The sequence below is a fragment of the Diabrotica undecimpunctata genome, chromosome 8 (genome assembly GCF_040954645.1).
Source record: "Diabrotica undecimpunctata isolate CICGRU chromosome 8, icDiaUnde3, whole genome shotgun sequence".
In the NCBI taxonomy this organism is placed as follows: domain Eukaryota; kingdom Metazoa; phylum Arthropoda; class Insecta; order Coleoptera; family Chrysomelidae; genus Diabrotica; species Diabrotica undecimpunctata.
Window position 1 is genome coordinate 127,351,728 of NC_092810.1, and position 23,136 is coordinate 127,374,863.

A 23,136-nucleotide genomic window follows, 5' to 3' on the forward strand; every position below is an offset into this window, starting at 1 on the left:
TATTATAAAAATAATACCTCAATCAACCATGGGAGCTTATCGTCTATGCTTCACCTAGCTCAGTCTCTCAAGTGTGAATTCGTCTTGTCTTAAACTATGAATTAAACCATGAACCCTTAGCTGGTAGCAAATAAAACAATTACTTTACTAATCATAATTATTAAAAATAAAAAATAATATTCTTCTTCTTCTTCCTTCTTGTATGTAGGCTTTAAAGCCTGTTTCTTCTTCAATATTAGGCTCATAAATTGTTTAAATTGTCGCACCATCTCTTTCTTGATCTGCCAATACTTCTTCGTCCATTTGCTGACTTATCTCGTGCTATTCACACTATCCTATCCTCTGCCATTCTACTAATGTGTTCGTTCCACTCCTGTTTCAGAGTGCAGATTTTGTATGCAATTTCTTGCATTTTATCGCATATAAAGTCAGTCTTTATAAGGTGTTAAATAATTAAACGTTGCGTGATTTTTGCTATGATTTATGATTCTCATGAGATCAATAAAATTTATCACCTTCATTGACCGATCGCTATGGAATTTCTATTGTTAGAGCCTAATCGTCAAAACATATACTTAACATGAAATCTGGATTTTGAGTTTTGTCGGGAAATATGAGGCATTTGAAAAATGACTAAAAAATGCTGAATTTAAACTTCCACATTACAAACCATCATGCAGCGAGATGCACAAATCAAAAAATTATTATTTATAAATAGATCCAAAGATAGATGAAACAATTAAAATCTGATTTGTTCAGACGATAACCAATTATAGCAGATAGATGAGTCGAGATTCATTTTAAAAATAAAACAAAATTTTTTTGCACTAGAAAAATTTTTGATATATCATATAATTATTTTATTCCTCTCATTTATTTAAAAAACTTATTTTCATATTAATTTAATTCTTAGCCTATGTTCTTGTTCTGTAGTAGTTAAAATATTTCAAGCTTGTGTGCAACAAAGTTGTGTGTTTTTACGAAACCCACTGCGACATGGATAATTTTTTCTTGGCAGATACTTATAGGAAGTCTGAACTAGTAGTACGGAACTAAAATGATTTAACTTGTTGGCAACACACCAAACTTATTAATTACCGTGCTAAACTATTTAAATCAAATTCTATTTACTATGCCAAAGATATAATTTTTATTTTAAATGTTATACCTCGAGCGAGAATGTTCCGCAAAAAAGTAAAAAAGGATGGCCAATCGAAAGAAAACTGAAAAGAAGAGCTAACAGGAACATTATAGAAAATTAATTTTTTTATATCTGAAGTAACAGGTATTAAACTTAAGGTATCTAAGCTTAGCTTACATAAGCAATGGTCACAAAGTAGTTCTAAGGAAAATACAGCTGAATATTGTGAAAAAATATCAAAACAAACCAATACATGACCACTTGGTGAAAACGTTACGGAAAACTATACTTATATGGATTATGAGGTCTGGCTAATAAATAACGACACTGCGCGCGCAGAAGGCGTCCTAGAGGGGAACAGTGGGAAACGAATGCAGCATTGGATAGCTGGAAGTGTCTACTGTCTACTCTTTCAAGTCTTTCAGTACGAAAACACGTTTTTGTCGCTGTAGTAGTATTTTTTCTGTAGAGGTTAGAAAAGAACGTTTTTTTTCTCGTGCCGATAACAATGTGTGACGAAAAACATGAAAAACGGATTAATGTGAAATTTCTCATTAAATTAAAAAAAAACTCCGACTGAGTTTTGATTTGTTGAAAAAGGCCTATGGTGAGAATTCTCTATCTCGTATTTTCGAATGGTATAAACCTTTTTCTGAAGGCCGAGAGAGCGCCGAAGATGACCAACGTCCAGGTCGACCTGTCTCTGTTTCAACTCCGTAAACAGTGACCAAAATAAATGAAATTGTGCGCGGAGATCGTCGTATGAATGAGCATTCGGATGATCGGAGCATTCGGAAAATTTTACAAGACGAATTAAACATGAAGAAAGTCTGTGCGAAGTTGGTAACCAAAAAATTTGACCCCTGACCAAAACCTCGTCCGTCAACAGATCTGCCCAGATTTTCTTGAGACGTTATATGAAGAGCCTGAATTAATGGAAAACATTATCACTTGCGATGAAACCTGGATCAAATACGATATTGAAATTAAGCGACAATCCATGCACTGGAAAACTTCTGCATCGCCAAGAATGAAAAAAAGCAAGGATGTCGAAATCAAAGTTAAAGCTGCGAGAGCGAGTTCGTAAGAAACAGCCGGAGTTGTGGAAAAACACGCCATGGATCTTGCACCAGGACAACGCACCTGCCCATAACGCGCTGTCTGCGAAGCGTTATTTAGCCGCTAGAGGCATTCCAGTGCTCGAACACCCGCCGCACTCGCCTGATTTAGCACCCTGTGACTTTTTCCTGTTTTCGAAGATCAAGTCTGCCTTAAAAGGAGTCCGGTTCGAGTCAATGGACGAGGTGAAGCAAAAAACGGCGGAGCTCCTAAAAGTTCTAACAAAAGAAGACTTCCCGCATTGCCTTGACCAATGGAAAAACGAATGGAACGGTGTGTAGCGGGAGAAGGAGAATAAATTGAAGGAGAGCATTCGATTGTAGAATAATTTTTAAAATAAAACTCTTTTTCATAAGCAGTCTCGTTATTTCATAGCCAGACCTTGTATACATCGAAAAAAATACCGAAAGTTTACAAAAAGTATAAGAAGCTCTGTAATAAGACACATGCGTTATTAAACATGGTACATATGATTTTTACGGAATGCAAAAACGGAAATGAAAGTCTTGATAGAAGCGAAACATACTACCAAAGATGGATGGATAAATGGATCTTAAACAAATTGACTAAATAATGGAAAATAATGAAACACGGGGAATAATACCAAACAAACTAAAAGAAGTATTAATGAAATAGAAAAATAGAAAGAATCCGGGGAAAGACCGAATAACAAAGGAACGATCATAAAGTGGTAACCATAACTGCAGTTAATAATTACGATTCTATCTATCTATCTACTAGACATAAGACATCCAATATTGGACTATAGGCCTTCCCCTTGTCCCTCCACCTTTTTTTATCTCGAGTCATGTGCATTTCCCTGAAACCAACGGGATGTTTTAGATCATCCACCCACCTCATTAGGCTATTTATTTTGTCAAAAAAAGGGCTCTTTCAAACAGGTTAGGGCTTAAACAACGTTAAAGGTATTTAGTTTCTAGGGTGCCTTTTGGTGAATTAGATGGACTTTTTGTAAGTATACATGTACAAAAAAGTTGTTCAAAATTAAATTTCCTATCGAAATGTCACCTGAAACCAAAATATATTCAAAAACCGAAGCAAAAGAAATACGAAAACACGTGATGTTTCTTTTTTGTTCCATAACTTTTGCCCACGAGGGTATAAGTATATGCATTGCTTCACAGAAAACAAACTTTTAGCCTTTCTCTTCAAAATAACGTTTGATAGAAGTTTTTAGGGTTCACATTATCCCTATTTCCCTATTTTTTCTCAAACATTGTTCTATAACTTTGTTCTACGTAGTTTTAGGTATAAGTACTAAATTTAGTGGTACATTTAATAAAAAGAAAAATCAATCATCTTTAAAATGGTCTGTCATAGAAGGTTCTACGACTAATTTTAAGTAAGATAGCTATTTTTTAAATTTCTGATTTAGTTTTTTTCTTGTACATTTAGGTATATGCATTACTAAATAAAAAAGAAAGCTTATTTTCTATACTTTAAAATAGTCTACAATAAAATATTCTAGGACTAACGGTAACCAAGTTACGAAATTAAGCAGAAGTGAAAAAAAGAACAACATAAAAATACGAAAACACAAATAACCAAAAAACAAACCATATTGATGGACAACAAAGATAGAAAACCATATAAAAGAAAAGAAGAAAGCTTACAAAAAAGTGGCTGACTACAGAAGATCAAGAAGACAGAAGAGAATACAGAAGGTAAACTTATAAAAAAAAATAGAAAAGAAATAAAGAGCAGAAAAAAATAATTTTGGCAAAACACTTGTAAAGATATATGAAGACTTGGAATAAATAATGTGGTAAGTGCCAAAACATCTCATTTTTATTTTATACCTTTAAAATGTTCCAAGTACCATAACCAACAACCTATATGATGCGATATGTCGCCGGGTTATTATTAAGTACTTAAAAAATTCTCAACAGAGTGCGTGTTTCAGTACTGTTTTGATGTTGTATTAGTAAAGTCGTTATTGTTTATCTCGTTCTGCATAATCTTAAAATCATATAAAAATGAATGCTGGTGCTACTTCTAGAAAGGGCAATAAGCAAAAGGAAAGGCAGAAAAAAAGAAATGCTGAAGAAAAGTACTATACAAAGAAAAATAATAAAAAAGTTCCTGCCAAGCAGCCTCCTAAATATAAGGTTAGTCGAATATTGTTTTTATTTTTGGGCAGTAGTTATTCTGAAATTTTGTTTTAGATATTGTGCAAATGCAAATGCTCACGAATTTTATGGTTTGAATGATAATGTACGGCAAAATACGTATGCTATAAATTTTATCCATGTCTGTGCTATCAAGAGGAGAAAGCATGGAAATTATGAGAGACCAGAAGAGAGTAAGAGACAGGTTACGCTTTCCTTCACATTGTCCAACGGAGAAGACAAAATTTTACAGGTGTGTAGGAAGACATTTTGCGCGGTGTTTGAAATAACTCCAAGACAAATTGAAACATTAGCTAAGTTGAAAAAAAAGGAGATTCAGTTTATAAGGAAAGGAGAGGTAATAAACTGCAGTTTAGAAAGTTCATGCCGGAAGATAGAACATTGGTTATCGAGCACATAAACAAATTTCCCAGAGACTTGGGACATTACAACCGTTTAAAAAGCGAGAAACAGTATCTGAGCTCCGATCTCGATATAAATAGACTTTACTTGGCGTTTAAGGAAGCTCATCCTGATTCAGCAGTGAGCTATTGTTTTTACTTTCAAATTTTCAAAAAGAATGTTTCCAATGAAAGATTTCGTAAAAGCCTAGAACGGATACCTGTGCTACCTGTGATTTACTGCACATGTAAACAAAAAATCCCACACAGAAAGATGCTCAATTTAAGTTAGAACTTCACCACCGAAAAGCTAAAGCAGCTGTAGAAGCAATGAGAAAAGACCATCAGAATTGTCAGCAACCCACGAGTGACACCATAACAGTTTCTATGGATCTACAGCAGTTCTTATCATTGCCAACTCTAACTCATAGTCAAATGTATTATATGCGACAGCTTTCCAACTACAACCTTTGTGTTCACCTAGGGGACAATAACACAGGCTTCATGTTTTTGTGACATGAGGATATAACAGGACGTGGAGAGAATGAAATTGCGTCGTGTTGAAAGCATTCATTAATATACGGACACAGAAACGATTTGGAGCGACAACTGTGCCGGACAAAATAAAAATAAAAATAAAATGTTATTGTTTTTATGGATTTATTTATTTTCCAAGGGGTATTTCGATGAGATAAATCACAAGTTTCTAGTATCGGGTCATTAATTTATGAGTTGCGACAGGGATTTCGCCCAAATTGAAAAGCGAAAAAAGCAAGAGAAGTGTGAGATACCTATGGATCTGGTAAGAATGATGACAACAGCTGTAAAGAAAACACCATTTCTTGTTACATTAATGAACCGTGAGGACTTCTTCGATTTTAAAGTTGCTTCTGAAAGTTCAATCAGTACATCCAAGCTTCAAATGTCAAAAGCTCAATGGATCAACATGAACCGACAAAATCCGGGATTAGTTAAAATACGAGAAACTCTGAATGAATTGGAAACTTGGAAATCAACAAAGGTTTTAAAGAGAAATGTTACAATTAAAACTATTGCAGAAATGACTCTTCCTAACTTGACTTACCAGAGTAGAATTTCTGAAGAAAAAAAACAAAACTTGTTGGCAATGGTTTCCTATTTGAAGAAAGAAAATAGAAAATTTTATAAAGACCTATTTAATCCCAATACTCCTTAGAACCTACATGTTTTGTGTTTTTCATTATAACTTACCCCAACATTTTATATTTTTGTGATGGCACTTAGCACATTCTAAGATTTTATAGCTGTTTTATTTTTTTTACCATTATTTTACAAAAAGTTCGCAAAATAATTTAATGCATAAAAACATAATTTACTTGAATAAACATATGTTTAATTTTGAGAAAGTTATTTCTAATACATTCATTGTGGAAGAAAAAAATCGATTATTTCGAAATAATGATTTTGGCACTTACCACATTATTTATTTCAAGTCTTCATATATTCATTAATGGGAAGCTTAAGAGCAAGGGAGACATGGAAAACGTTGAGGAACGTTAGACAGAGTACCCATAAAAGGGTAAAGATAGAACCAATACAAATAAACAAATAGGTAAAATATTACCCAGAATTATTACAAGAAAAAGATTCAAAAATAAGAATCAAACACAAGTTGCAGATATATCGGATAACCAAATCAGAAATAAGAAAAATAAAAGAAAAATTACTCCATGGCCCTGAGACATATCTGCAGAATTGCTAAAACGCTCCCCTTTGGCTTTATTGCAAAAATAAAAGGAATGGAAAATGGGCTACGTAAGCTCAATACATAAAAAAAGAAACAAAATAAAAGTAAAAGAATATATGTTACATCTTCTGTGGGTAGGTTGTATGGCGAACAACGCAGCTATAACAGCTGCTAACTTCAGAAGAACAGAGTGGTTTTGGTCTTGGACGCGCATGTATTGATAAAATATATTTTATATAAAACAGCTCATAGAAAAAAACAATAGCATTCAACGTTGAACTCCCACCTCCGAAAGACCTATGATAAAAGCATTGACAAATCACGAAGTTGATAACACCTGTATAAATGCCGTTATATCACTTTACGAAGACAATGAATGTAGCCGGCAAAACTGATCAGAACCGTTTAAAGACGATATGAATTCGACAATGATGCTTCCTGTTACCAACTTCATTTAAAATGACGACAACTATATCCGTAGTCTTTTGTTTGCCGATGATCAAATAATTTTAGCAGACGACAAAGACAACATCGCCTACATGATAAAACAGCTAGAAGAAGAATTTGGAAGCTCGGGTTTTTAAATAGATTATGATAAAACGCAATACACGGTCGTTGGAAACACTGCAGAAGACCTGGAGAAGAATAATAACTCAATAAAATAATCAAATGAATGTAAGTACTTGAGAGTAACTTTATCAAATACAGGATCAGATCAAATGGATATAATAAATAAAATGGAGAGAGAAAAGACAATTAGACTCCATTATTAGATTACAATCAAAACTAAACACCAAATCTTTAAGACAATAGTGGAAAACTACTCACTGTATGGCTCAGAAATGTGGGTGACAAATAAATAAACAGAAAACAGAAAAAAATGCTATGGAAAATGATATTTTGAAGAAGAATATGCAGATTAATGCTAATGAACGAAGTAAGAATTGAACGAATTAGAGAACTAATGAATGGAAAGGAGACACTAAATAACGAAATAGAAAAACTAAAATGACTCTGGTATAGACATATGCGAAGGATGGACGAGACAAGAATATCGCTGAGAACTTGGAAATGGAAACCAAATAGAAGGAGGAAAAGAGGACGTCCTAGATTAGACAGTGGAACGGACGAATAAAAACACCAATGGAAAAAAGAGATCTCGCTAAAGACGATAAATATGACAAGAAGAAATAGCGATTGGAATGTGGTACACAACAAACAGAACATTCTTTTGTAGAACCACGAATAAGTAAGTAACTGTTACGAAAAGCACTAGACGTTGCCATAACTTTTCTAGGCTCGTTATTAATAAATTTTAGAAATCGGATTAGAACAGCCATAAAATGGAGTACAAATCCAAATCGAAAATTTAAATGAATGTTTAATTTTAGTAACAAATCAATAACAAGATTTATGGTTAAAAAAATAAGTTACGATCTATGTTCCATTGCAACTGTATATTTTATAGTCGCACAGGCTAGTCCTGTACGTTATACTCGTAATTTCTCGTTTACTACATATTTCACTGAATGGAAGGAACGCCACTTTATTGTTTTCAATTTAAAAGACGAAAGGGTTGACGTTGATTGATGTAGCGTGCAATTTTCTCTTCTCGACGAATGCATAATTTTATTAAATATTAATGCCTGAGGAAAGCCCGTTCTATAACATGACATTAATAATATATTTTAACTTTTATTTCTTTTTGCAGAAAATAAAAATAATTTAGTTGTTGGAGCCTTATGTATTACTTATCTAGAGAGGGAAGGTAACGTAGGGAGCGGTCATTTTTTAAAAGGCCTTTATTTTTCACTTTTATTTACAAGATATCAATCTAACCAACCAACAACCAACGTTTCCATAGATTCTAGCTAACTTAGTGTTTCTTTAAGATTGATTCGACCTTTACCAAAAGATGCAGAGCTAAAATGAAACAAACCAAATACAATAAAAAAAATGAAACAGAAGGCGATGAAGGCGGTAACCGATGAAAATGATAAGTGTAGGTTGCAGTCGGAATATGATATTCACAAAGAAAAGGCCGATTTTCATTACAAATGTAAAGCAGATGATAACATTAGATCACGCAATTCTGAAGGAAAAGTACTGATGGCCGTATTTGATCTCCAGCAATGTCTTGCTACACCGTGCTTAAATACAAGTATCAATTTTTAGAAACGTAAATTGTGGACATATAATTTCACAGTAAGGAATTGCAATTCGAACACCACAAGCTGCTTTATGTGACATGAAGGTAATGGTCAACGTGGTGCCAATGAAATTACTTCTTGTTTACTGAAGTTTATTCAGGATATACCCAACAAGCATATCATATTCTATTCCAATACATGCCCAGGCCAAAATCGTAATAATATTATTCCGTTGCTCTATACTTACATATTTAACATTAAACCTTGTGTAACAACAATAGATCACAAATATTTGGTTCCAGGACATACGCATTTAGAATGCGACTCAGATCATACCAATATAGAGAGGAAGAAGAAACGGTTCGATGGGGTAATTAGTGTGCCTCACGACTGAGGCATAATTTGGTATGAATGAGTAGTCAGAAATATAGGGTATATGAAATGAAAACTGAAGATTTCTTCTCTTTTTCGGATTTGTTGAAATCTAGTTTGTTCGTGAGAAAGACGAAAAATGAAGTTAATGAAAGCGTTTTCTGGAACCAAATATTTTGGATACAAATACGCAAAGAATCCTTTGGAAAACTATTTTATAAGTGCAGTTTACTTGAAGATGAACCTCTTAAAATTATTGATCTAAGAAGAGGAAAAAGGAATAATTACGACTCGTCAAACATTATTGTTTCTCATGTCTATGAAAAACAGCAAATTCGAATTAGCCAAGAAAAATATAAGGACATTTTAAGTCTATTACCTTTCATAGACACACTTTATCATCCCTTTTATAAAAACCTACCTCATTCAATGAGGGTAATATCAATATTCAATGTTGTTAGTAATAGCGACGAAAGCGAAAACAAAGAATAATAAGATATTTTATATAAATATTGTCATTTTGTGTGCGAAATATTTTAGTAAATAAATATTTTTGTCATAATTAAGTGTTATTAATTCAAAAATATATGAAATAATTCCAACATACGAAGATAAGTGATATCCTTTAACAATATTCATTCATTTATTTGATTGCCTATATATTTGATATTAAGCGACTAACAGGGCAAGCGTTAGTAATAATAGAAACTTTGCTTCGCACGGGACGTCACACAGTGCAAGAAAGATAGAGCTAGCGTGCGCAATAGCATACCGGTATTTGTGTATCGTGTATACTGATGATAAAAAAACCACTGAAGATGCCATATGACGTAAAGTAAAAATAATTCGTTGCTTTATTCGTAAAAGCAGATTATTCTACAAAATACGTAACACACTCCAGTTAATAACATTGAGCAATATAAATCACAATAGTTTTAAAGAAATAAAATACACACCGAAAATAGAATGTTCAATATCTTTGCCGTTAAAATGTATATATAGCATTTGTTATTTACTGAGGGTGAAACTTTATGTAAGATTCCTGATTTATCGGTCTCGGAATAATCAAATTTTGCAATATGTTTCAGACATTTCCGTAATTCGCAATTTTCAATTAAGTCTTTATTTCTGTTTTGCTTTATGTCTTGCATACAATATTGAATGCTTAAATTAGAATGATATAAATGGCAAGCCAATATGTCGGTTAAGACATTAAAATAATAATAGATATGGTCTTTATTATATATTTTGAATGTTAGCTGAAATATGACAATAATTATGGGATAAGTCTCCATTTACCTTACACATTTTCTCAATTATTTGTTATTTGTTATAATATTTTTATTTTATATTTTAAAAATATTTATTATTTACTTAAAAAATAATCAGCTTTTATTTATAAATATACGTTTATAAGTTTTATCTTTTACGCCTAGGAACAAATGTGTAAAAGTCAAAAGCTCAAAGGCTTCATAAACCGCAGTGGACTTGGTAGGCAACAATCCTTCGATTTGTACTTTGCAGTACACAAAATATCTGGAGGAATACGCGATGCCGTGGAATCTTCGGAATCAGACATAATACTCGTACTTTTGGGCATAAGCACAAACGTTCACAAAACTTAACGAGTAGCGCAAAAATCGGAGATTTTTGTTATTTGTCAAAGTGATAGTCAATAAAAGTAACCATAGTAACATAAAAATTATTTGCGAGGTTTGAAAAAAAAAATAGTAAGTATGTTCTATTCGGAGTAAAAATGACTTTGTGCATCGGCTTAATGTCGGACTCGCTACGCTCGTCAAACGTACAGCCTCGCCGCAAAAGTATCATTTTGACTCTTAATAAAACAATATAAGTACTATTTCTGTAAAATTTATTTTTAAAAGGTATTATTTATAAAAAAAAGGGAACACCAAGAGAGACATGGGATGAAGTAATTAGGAAGACATTGGAGAGAACAGGAGTGACATGGACATACGCAAGAAAAATGGAATCAGTAGTAACTAGTAAAGTAGAAACAGTGAAAGTAGTAGTACTTTATGACCCCTCTTCATAATCGGCGATTTCAGACAATTAAGCGCGAGCACGACTGTGTAGAGGGCATACTCAGCTATACTTGCCCATCATTGTCTATGATCGCCTATAACCCGTGAATTGTCGGTTTTTCGGAGACACATCAAAGAAAATCTCTTGATGCTTGTGGTTCGACATACTATTACGGACGATTGTGTGGACGCTTGCAGGATGATTGTGCCGATTACACGATCAACCATGATCGCCGATAGTGTAGTGTAGGCATTACAGTAGTAAAGAGAATAAGAAATTGTTCTATGGAGTTTTCAAAGCAATGAGAGAAAAGAAAAAGTTCAAAAATAAAAAACATAAGACCATTTCCAAGAGATACAACAAACTAACTGCTGTCAAGATTCAACAATCTGTTAAAAAACCAAAGAATAGATGATAATGTAGGGACTATTAGACCACTATAATTTTGTAATAATTTTTTAAGACCAAATGTTATTTTGCACTAAATAAGCAGCTGATTTGGACTAAATAATGACCTATGGAGCAGAGAATTGGGTAATAAATAAACGAAACAGGTCCAAAATCACAGCAACTGAAATGGAGTTCATGAGAAGAAGCTGCAGAGTGACAAAAATGGATCGCATCAGAAATGAGGAGATAAAACGAAGAATGGCAGTAGAACAAGACATACTCAGCTACATCGAAGAAAAACGTTTAATTTGGTATGGACATGTGAGAAGAACAGATCATACAAGGTGGATAGCAAAGATTTCGGATTGGAGCCCAATAGGAAGGAGGAAAAGAGGTAGACCCCGAAGATCATGGAGGGATGAAGTGGACGAGTCCATGGAAAGACGAGACCATAGAGATGGAGAATGGCAGAACAGAAAGGACTGGAGACGTTGGATGAAAGAAAGAAGGCGGCGACAGCTGTAAAAATCCTTATATAGATAGAGATAAGCAGCTAAAAATAGAAATTTAAGCCAAAAAACTAAATTAACAATATATAGAATACTCATCCTACCAGTACTGAAATATGGGTCAAAAACATGGACTATCTCCAAAACAGACACAAATCATCTTCTGTCTTAGTATTCGAAGGGAAAATACTACGCAGAATAATAGACGCAATCTGTGAGACTGGTATTTGGAGACAGCGATATAATTTCGAATAGTTAATGGTAGAGATATAATACCTTTCATAAAAACAGGTAGGGTTAGATGGGCTGGACATCTATCAAGATCAAATGAAAATTACCCACCCAGACGAACCCTATTAGTGGCACCAGTAGGAAATAGGAGTAAAGGTAGACCAAGACTGAGATGGAGGGATGGTGTGGTCGAGGACGCGAGGAAGATCAGCGTAGCAAACTGGCAACGGTTGACGATGAACCGAAACGACTGGGGAAATAGACTGAGGGTCGCTGCAAGAAGCTATTGCAGAAATAAAAAACAGAAAAGCAAAAGCGTATGACAAAATAACAAGTGAAATGATGAAAAAATGTGACAAAATGCAACAGAGTTATTATTAACGATCTTTAATGCCATGTGGAGAGAATACCGATTTATAAAAAGTGAGATAGAACAGATTGCAACAATTATAGAGAAATAACACTCAGTACTGCCATGAAAATATACGAAAAAATATTGAAGAAAAAAATAATCGGAAAAATTGACAGTACACTTCACAGAGCCGATTCAGAAAAAGCAGTAGCACCCATGATCATATATTTACCATCAAACACAAAGATGATTTAATTTATACACAGATTTAATCACAAAATAATAAATGTAATTAAGAACATTTACAACAGCAATATGAATTATGTCATCAGTCCAAAAAGAACATTAAAACCATTTACTACAAACGGGGATCTGAGACAAGGGGGAGGATTAAGTTCAATGCTATTTAAAATATCCATAGATGAAATAATTAAAGAATATTACGTAAAAGTAAAAAAACTGCATGTGGTTATAGAAATTCAAGAAGACTAGACATTTCAGAAGAAACATTTCCGACGACATCGTCATATTGGCCGAAAATGAGAAACAACTACAAAGACATATAGAAATATGGAATAAAGTACTACAAAAATATGGAGATACAATTAATAAAAAGAAAACAAAAGTTATGGTGATAAAAGAAAATAAACAAGAAGAAAATATAAATATAAAAATAGAAGTAGGTAAATATAGAACAACCACGAACCTTCCAATACTTAGAAGTAGAATTAGAACACAACGGAAGACAGGAAACAGATATTAATAATAGAGTTCACAAAACGATGAACATATACTAAGCAATAAACAATAAATTCATAAATAAGAATGAAAAAACAAGAAAAACAAACATTAATGTTTAGTCAATATATAGGGCCTGTAATAACCTTTGGTTGTGAGTCGTGGGTTCTAACAGAAGGACAAAAGAATAAAATACAGGCAGTAGACATGAAATATCTGAGAAATTTCGAGGAGTTACCAAAAGAGATAAACTACGGAACATTTAAATAGAAGATTTCCGAGTAGAGTCAACATTAGAATATATAGAAAGAAAGCAACTCAGTTGGTGTGGTTTCAAAACCGATGAAAGAAATTTGGCGGGCAAAAACGCGAAGAAGAGAGATAGACCACGACAAACATATAGATGAAACCGTAGGAAACATCATCGAAAAAAGGGGAACAACATAGACAGAAGCCAGGACGCTGGCCAGAAATAAGAAGGAATAAATCAAATTTGTACATAATTTAAATATATAGTAGAATATTAGTTAAGTTTACAAATAAGACTAAGTTTGATATTAATATTAAATTGTAGGTATTGTCGCCCAACACCCCTATGTGTGGTAACAGGGTTTTTGAATATATATATATATATATATATATATATATATATATATATATATATATATATATATATATATAGATATATATATATATATATATATATATATATATATATATATATATAGATATATATATATATATATATATATATATATATATATATATATGTGTGTGTGTGTGTGTGTGTGTGTGTGTGTGTGTGTGTGTGTGTGTGTGTGTGTGTGTGTGTGTGTGTGTGTGTGTGTGTGTGTGTGTGTGTGTGTTCTGTGGTTTTCCGCGTTTGACTCCGCGTTGAATAATTTTGGTTTTGAGAAAAACCATTATTTTGACGCCGTTTCGTCAAGTTCGCACTTGCCATTATTATGTCAGGCACTAACGCGGTGTTTGAAGTAAAAGTACTATACATTTGAAGTTTACTTCAAGCAGCAGCAAGAAGCGTTGCTACCTGACTTAATAATGATAAGTGCGACCTTGCCGAAACGTCGTCAAAATAATGGTTTTTTTTTTCAAAACCAAAATTATTCGATGCGGAGTCAAACCCGGAAAACCACAGAACACACATATAGTTTTTTATAGTTTTCTAAGTAACAAATTGGTAAAGTTAAATAAGTCAATTAGTATTTTACCTAGAAATTCGTTAAAAATGTTTTATTTTTACTGGTGGATGAAAGTTCTTATAATTTTGCATTTTTGGCCTTAAATTGTTAAATAATTTAAAAAGTCGGACCGGGCCAAAGTTTCTATACTTTTTTAATTTATTTCTCTGTAAATAGCATAGCAGTAGCACATTTTAATTCTAAAAGAATTTCTTTAGCAATATACTGTGCTAACAGTATGTTCTGGGATTGTAACTTTTGACCTAAATAAGAAACTGCTTTTTTGTATACATTTAAAATATACAGGTTCCTATAATATATTAAAATTCTGTTATAGACCATACGATATATTATATACATAGGTATCTAAATAAAGTATTACTTAACAAGATCTATAATTATGAAATTGTGGAAATTATAAAAACAATTATGAAAATGTAATAATCATTAAATAATAAAATCGTTAATAATTATAATTTTTTTTTTTCAAAATATAAACATATTATTGTATTTTATTATTAAATAAATAAACATTACTCACTTGCCAAATAAAGGGTGCCATAAGTGCTTGTGGGCATCTTGCATTTCCTCTATACTTGCAGTGGTACTTCCTACTTCAGGAACGTCATCGTGTTGCTTCAATAACTTGGGGGTATTCGTTGGATCGATAAGATGCTGTTTAACCTTGAGTTTAGCGCCAGACGTTGAACCGGAAAGATCAATAGGCTGGTTCGTTTGCGGCTTTGTCACATCAGTTACGACAGGATGACTCTTTTCTCTATGATGCTCTTGATGAGGATGTGACTTTTGATGAGAATTGGAAAACGATTTGCTCGGCATTTTTTGCTTCTGCGATACGTTAGTTTCCTTTCGCATGAAGTTCTGGAAGTTTTGATGAAACTGATCTTGCTGTGTAGTGACGTTGTTTAGATTTTGCATGTATTGATGTTTTTCCATTTCAGTCATTTGCGAATACAGATTAGCGAAGTTGTGATTCATCTGATGAGGAAAATTCGCAGAACTTTTAGGAGGAATCGAACTTTGAAGTTTTTGGTTCGTGGAGTGTTTCTGGTTGATTTGATGTGATGATTTTGCTTGATAAGAATTAGGATTCGAATAAGGATTATTATGGAAAGAACTTTGATCATTTTTGTAATACTGGTTCGTATAGCTTTGTGGTTTATTAAAGTTTTGTGCTCTCGGATTCATACAGCTGTTAGATGAACTTGCTCTAGACTGAGTATTCGTTGCATTCATCTTTTCAAAATAGTTTGCAAACATATTCTGTTCGTTATTTGCATTATCGACTGGTCTGTTTTTCAACAGTTGTGCCCTCAGCATTGCTTCCTGCCACATATTAATTTCCATAGGATTTGCATAGTTCATTGGTGGGGGTGGCATCGGAAATCCCATTGATGCAGGCGGTCTCACGTTAGCGAACATTTCCGGCATTTGATTCATTTGGTTCAGATAAAAAGGAAGGTGTAGAGAATTTAACATTTTCATGAATTCTGGATTATTTGGTAGTGTCATTGCTTCAAATTGATTCATATATGGAAACCATGACATTTGGTTAAAGGCTGCCTGCGTTGCTGCATGTATATCATTTGCCAGTTCATTAAATATTTTATTTTGAGCTTCGGCTGACAACTTTGACGTACTTTCATTTGGTTTCTTTTTTGTAGCCGCAGATGTAGCTTGACTTGTGTCCGTAGATGATTTATCAGTTTGTTTTTCGTGCTTGTCCTGACTTTTAACCTCGCTGCTTGGTTTATTTACTTTTTGCAATGAGTTTTTGTTACAAAGAATAGATTCCAAATGATGAATATTTATAACCAGCATATTAGGATCTTGCATGATGTGAGGATATGCTAAAGCTTGTGGTAGTCGTAATTCAGGGCGTTCTTTTAACAATTTCGGAATTTCAGTGCCCGGATGTAACAATATATGACTAAATCGTTCTTTTGGAACCAATATTGGATCTGGTACATCAATTGTTGGATCTGATAATAATTGTTTTAATTGGACTAAAGGTTCTACTTCTGATTCAGTTTGTAGTAATTCCAATAGTTTAGGAGTTTCAGTTGACATAATTTTCTCTGCATTTTTCTTTTCTGTGTTCGTATTTTGACATTCAGCATCTAATAAATTCTTTAATGTTATATCAACTGACTTAATTTTTTTCGCAGGTGGTTCCAGTTGAGATAATGAACTATTGATTTCTTCGGAGCATGTAATTGTAGGACTTGCAGATTTACGACATTTTCCTAGATCTAAAGGTTCTATTTGTGGTGTAATTGTTACTTCAGAGTTAAGAGCAAGTTTTTTCGTAGTATTAGTTAATAATGATTCTAAAAATATTGATTTAGGTTTATTACTTACATTGACAGTAGTTGATACGATATCCGGAGATTGTGGCACAGCAGGAATGCCACTAGGTTGTGGAGATTGAATGGTTTCAGAATTTTGCGATGGTGGTCTGGGACTTACACAGGCTTTTGGCACACTTAAATCCGTTGGTTCTTCAGCGTTGTTACTAATATCATCCTGTATATTCGTACATTGTTCACTTACTTTTATTGACAAATCTGTAGGAGTTTCATCTTCTTCGTCATCATTTGTGGAGGATTCTACTAAATCTATTATTTCTATTGGTTCTGGCTCTTGTTTAATATGTTCTTCTTCGGTATCTACCTTTTGTTCTTCAATTTTTGGATCGGTTTCTTCGAAGTAATGTTCATAATCAGGTACTGATTTAAGGTCTGTTTCGTTATCACTGTCGGCATGTTCTTTTTTATCCTCCGTAGGTTTGGTTTTAATGTTTGTATCACAATTGTTTGCCTCGGTATTTTCAGGACTTCTTAGAGACTGCTCCAATCTAGATAGAATATCATCCATTGCTAAATTGTTATCATCATCATCATTATAGTCACATTCCTCTGATTTAGGTTCTACTGAATCGACGTTCTGCGTCAAATCCAATTTAGATTTTTCAGAGTCGATAAGGCTATTCAAAGTTTCCAAGTTTTTCATGAACTCTTTATCCTCATCAGACTGTGCAAAATTATTAAACGTAACAATCGTGTCCTCGGTAGGTTCGTCCTGAGGTTGATGAGTGGTCTTATTCCATTCTTCAGACTCAATTTGTTGTTTAAATTCTAATTCTGCTACAGCAAGTAAATTATCTAGAGGGCTGACGTCACATATTTTGTCGGCACTGCACTTTATATTTGGAGTTTGCGTGCAATCGCTTACGTCACTGTTTACATTCGAATCTTGTTTAGGAGAATTGTTCGGGCTTGTTGACCTCTTAACTTTTATTGTATGGGACGGTAAAAGAGATTCTACATTAACATTATCGCTAGACATCCATGGAGGTGAACTTGCGATTTGTTTATCATCGAATTTTTTTTCAGATTCTGGTTCCAATTGTTCTGGTTCTTCGTAATCTTGCTCTATATCTGAACATACCTGAACTCCTGTAGAACGTCTTCGAACTTTATTCTTACGCGACCGTTTATTTTTATGGTGATGATGATGTTGATCCTTAACCGCCTCCTTCAGGGTGGGCACGAGGGTTTCCGTGCGTGGTATGGCACGCCAGCCTTGCGCTGTCTTCGTAAGAACGATACGGTTTCTTTTGTCGTAATCTTCGCATTTTACGTCCACGATGCGTGTGTCTTCCTGCCGGACCCACACAAAAATCGGATTCACACGGGGATTAAGCGGAACGGGGGTTTGCGAACTGTTTATTTCCCGAGATTTCGAATGTTTACTACACGAACGAGTTCTGGTAAGTTTGCGTCGTTCGCGTCGTCTGTCTGATTTACGGTGACGCTCGGGCCTCACTTTCCGGGAGAGCGGTGCCTGTGGGGCGGCGCTCAAGCCACGTGACCCTGTGTTATCGATTAGTTCGACGGCAGGCTGGTTTGCCGACCGCCGCCGAGGGCGCTGCTCGCCCATAACCTCTGAACGGTTGGAGGCACAAGGGGCACACTCTGGTAGGCCCCTGTCCGAATTCCCGTCAATGTTATTATTCGAGGGTGGTCTTTTACGAAGCGCCGATATAGGAATTAAACCCGGTACCGGAGGCAAGGGCCCGCTGTTCATTGCATTTACGCTCTTTCGCACATTCCTCGTTGCTACCAGTAGCACAAACCACTTTTTTATCACTATCACATTTTATTTGATTAATACACTGTTTGTTTATTATTTGTGCCACATATACACAACGATGTGATCGACCGGTAAACGTTACAAGTACACATTCTACAAAACTCTCACTCAACTGAACTCTCTGAAGTGTTCTTGCTAGTGCATGAGAATTTGTGTCGAAAATAGCCGATGTATCTCGAAACGAGGTCGCTTCACGAGGGTTCACAATTTTACTTGAGTTTGTTGGCCCAAAGGCGTGGCCATTTACTTGGATCCACCCGGATAACGCCTACTTTGCGCGGTTCTTGAATACTTTTATGTTCTCCCGTCCTGAAATTCCACCTGGTGACTATGAACGCTACTATTAGGAAGAAATTGTAACCTTGACACACCGCTTTATGGTTGGACGAAGATTTGAGGAGGTGTAACTAGAATACACAAGAATGTAAAATATGTTCTGTTTGTAAACAATTCACTTCCGTATTTTGTTGCTGTTTCGCGGAAAAATTATATAACAAATTTCTAAACTGAAATAGTAGTTATTATGATACAGGATATATACATAAAATAAAAGGTGTTTACCTGTAATAAAAGTAAACAAACACTTATTTTTATATTTAGATATATCTTTTTTATACTTATATAACTTTTACTAACATGGGATCGTCCATATAAGGTTGTTACTTATAAATAGTACAATACAAATAAATAGTACAATAGATGTACAATAATAATAAAGCAGTGGATGAACAAGCTGGAAATTTCAAAATAGAAAAATGTTTTTAAAAGCACAAAAAAAAGGAAAACTAAGTGCATATGCATTTATTCATATAGAATATAGTACATTGCAATGCCAATATTATAAAGGTAAAGATTTTCACTTCTTCCTATCATGTTCCACTAATTTATCATTCTTTTTACCTATTAGGTACCTCGTGTTTTCCTATAAACAGATCTGTGATTTTTCAGTTTGCATCTTTGGTAATTTTCAGCTTTTATGTTATCTAAACTTTAATGTTTGTTAATAAACCACAAGAATGGCTTTTATCCACCTTTGTTACTATACCAAAAAAGATAAATGCCAAACAATGCTGTGATTACCGTACAATCAGTCTGTTGAGCCATGTACTGAAAATATTTCTGAAAATTATACACTCTAGAGTACACAGAAAACTGGAAATGGACACCAATAATACCCAGTTTGGATTCCGAAATGGACTTGGAACAAGAGAGGCGTTGTTTGCACTGAACGTTATGTCTCAAAGATGTCTTGACATAAATCAAGATGTATTCATGTATTTCATAGATTACAACAAGGCCTTTGATAAAGTGCGGCATGATCACCTAATCAGACTCCTGACAGAAAAGAATTTAGATAAACGAGACATCCGACTAATAGCAAATATGTACTACAATCAGAAAGCAGTAGTGAGAGTAGAGAATAATACCACTGAAGAAATTGAAATAAAGCGAGGTGTGAGACAAGGGTGTATACTGTCACCAACCCTGTTTAATCTCTATTCCGAAGACGTAATGAATAGAACATTCTCTGAGCAATCCGTAGGTATTAAAATAAATGGTGTTAGATTAAACAATCTGAGATTTGCCGACGACACCGTTCTGATCGCAGAAACACTTGAAGATCTACAGACATTGGTGAATAAGATAGCAGACTGCAGCGAAGAATATGGACTATCTTTGAACATAAAGAAAACTAAATTTATGGTAATATCGAAATCAACACAAAATGTCCAAAATTTATATTTACACAATGAAATTATCGATCGAGTTAGCAAATACAAATATTTAGGCACTTTTATAAATGAAGACAACGATAGCTCAGCAGAAATCAAAATAAGAATAGAAAAAGCCAGATCCATATTCACTAAAATGAAGAGAGTGTTCTGGAGTAAAATGACTGTGCTGTTCTACGGAATGGAGTCATGGACGTTGAAAAAGATTGATACCAAAAAATTAGAGGTATTTGAACTGTAGATGTATCGCAGAATCCTGAGAATATCATGGACCGAGAGAGTCATAGAGAGTCACCGAGAGAATAAAGAAAAGGAAGTCATATTTACGATCAAAAAACGAAAACTGCAATATTTGGGACACATTACAAGAGGCGAAAGATATGAACTGCTTCGAATAATTATGCAAGGGAAAATAGCAGGAAAAAGGTCCATAGGAAGAAGACGAAACTCCTGGCTAAAGAATCTACGGGAATGGTATAGCTGTAGCAGCAACGAATTGTTTCGGTCAGCAGTTTCGAAAATACGTATAGCCCTGATGATCGCCAACCTTCGGAACGAAGATGGCACTTGAAGAAGAAGAAGAATAAACTTTAAATTAGTTGATTGGATGTTTTTAGCCTGTTATTTTAATGTGTAAGGTTTTTGTCTGCGATCTGTTGTATCTATGTTTATTTTTAGACCTAATGACGATTGAATATCTATATAAAATGGATATAAACTGTGTGAAACAACAAGAAATGAAAACAATAAATGAATCGGTTCTTTCGAAAAGGCCACAACTTCAGAAATGTTAATTTTGCAGGAAACGAAAAAAACGTTTCATTTTGGTATTAATGAAGATATCTTTCTCTTTTCGGAGTTAAGTCTCAAAATGTGATGCATGACGAAGTTTCATAACAAATCCAACATAAAAAGACATAGGTACACTGTAAAAAATAATTTAGTTTTTGGAGTTGTGGCCTTTTCCAAACAAACACTGATGATTTTATGAATAATAATGGAAAACTCCAATATTATTAAGGAAAAAATTTATCAGGTGGCAAAAAACATGTTGAAGGTTAAGAAATAGTCTTTTAGTAATCTTCCTGTGGTGGTTCATCACTATTAGTGGTAGGCCATAAAATCAGATCATTATAAAAAAACATTTTGTCTTCTGGCACATATTGTACAAGTTTCTTGATTTTGTCCATTTTTTTTCGAATTAATAGGGATTTTTTCTGTGTAAGCAGACTCTGTTGGCAAACTACGACAAACTCCAGCTTGTTTTCCCAAGGAAAATTCATGAAACATAAGCCCATCGATAAATGGACGTACTTTAACAATTCCGGGTATTTTGTTGTCATATTTGAACTTATTATATTGAGAAATTTGAAAAGTTGTTTTCTCATGTTTGGTTTTTTCCCATAGGAGTCAATGGATAGTAGGTACGGTTTTCCTATAATGCATGGGCCACCATTTTTTGAATTCCAAAATTGTTTCATTTTTTACCAGTTCTATAGAAAAAAGAGATTTTCTTGACGATTTTTTTATCAATTCGTAATATTCTTCAGGAAGAAAAATTCGGTCCTGCTTGCGAATGAGTCTTTTTACTACCCCGAAGTCTCTATCGCACGGGAGGAATGAGTGGCCTCTGATTGGAAAATAATGAAAAATGTGATTGAATTTTCCTGGCGAAGCAAGAGCTAGAAGGAATCTTATTACCGTGTGGTTCTTATTTTGGCCTGCACAACCATCTGAAAATATATGGACCTCTTTTACTTTTTCAGAAACCTCGTTTTTAAAATAATTTTTCAGGAAGGTGCAAACTTCATTGGGTCCTTTGTGGGCCTCGCCCTCGTGATAGAAAAAAAAATTAGCTTCTCTTGTTTTTAAGTTGTGTATACTGAATTCAAAAACCCATAATTGCCGATAATAAAAAATTTCCTGTACAGGTATGTCAGGTATCGGCAAATTTTGCATTTAATCCATGGAGATTCCTACTATCTCGTCCGTCTCTGAAGAAAGTTTTTTAATCTGCTCTAGTTTTTTATAAAATTTCTTAGTACTATTTTTGTGAACTAATAGTTCTGCAACAGCAACTCGTTTTGCAATGTCGTGAGAGTGGTACTTTTAACTTTCTGGCCAAGTTCTTCACAAGCAGAATATACATCAACTTGAGGACGACCAGAAGAGTATGTAAAATTTTCATGAAAATACTTTAAATAAGAACTGTATTTCACTTTAGATTCCGGAAATTTTTCTATAAACATTTTATGCATTTGTTTGATATCCAAAATAGCAGGTAAATACTTTTTTAATATATTAGCATAATGGACTTCCTTTACATCAAACGATTGTATGTGCTCACGTATTTGAAAGCATAATTCATCTGGTATTAAATTATGCCTAGATTTAACAGATTTACCTCTATTATCTCTTGGAGTGGATTCAGTCACTAGTAGGTGGCATAATCTTCTGACATGCTTTTCGCCAACACCATATAAACTTAAGAAAGCTTTCTTACATACTTGCTTACGTACTCCTTATAAACAAACATGAAACAAAAAATTATTATCTCTCAATACGTTTAATGGCATTCTGAGATTTTCTCATTCTCTTAATGGGAGTTACTTCAATCATATTTTGTAAGTAGGTACGAGTCTTGTGAGTTTTTGTCATCAAAGTCATGTAACGGCGTAAACAACCCATTCTTGTCAATTTCCGAAAAATGTTCACAACACTTCT

At 34.0% G+C, this 23,136-nt stretch overlaps 1 protein-coding gene across 1 annotated transcript in view; it reads right to left on the bottom strand.

Annotated features, from left to right (window-relative positions):
• Positions 1-18,613, bottom strand: part of LOC140449102 (uncharacterized) — a 50,281-nt gene extending 31,668 nt beyond the window's left edge. The window contains exon 1 of the mRNA XM_072542245.1: positions 15,045-18,613. Within this exon, the coding sequence (XP_072398346.1) occupies positions 15,045-18,613 (3,569 nt within the window). The remainder of the gene's footprint in view (positions 1-15,044) is intronic.
• Between the last annotated feature and the right edge of the window lie 4,523 nt (positions 18,614-23,136).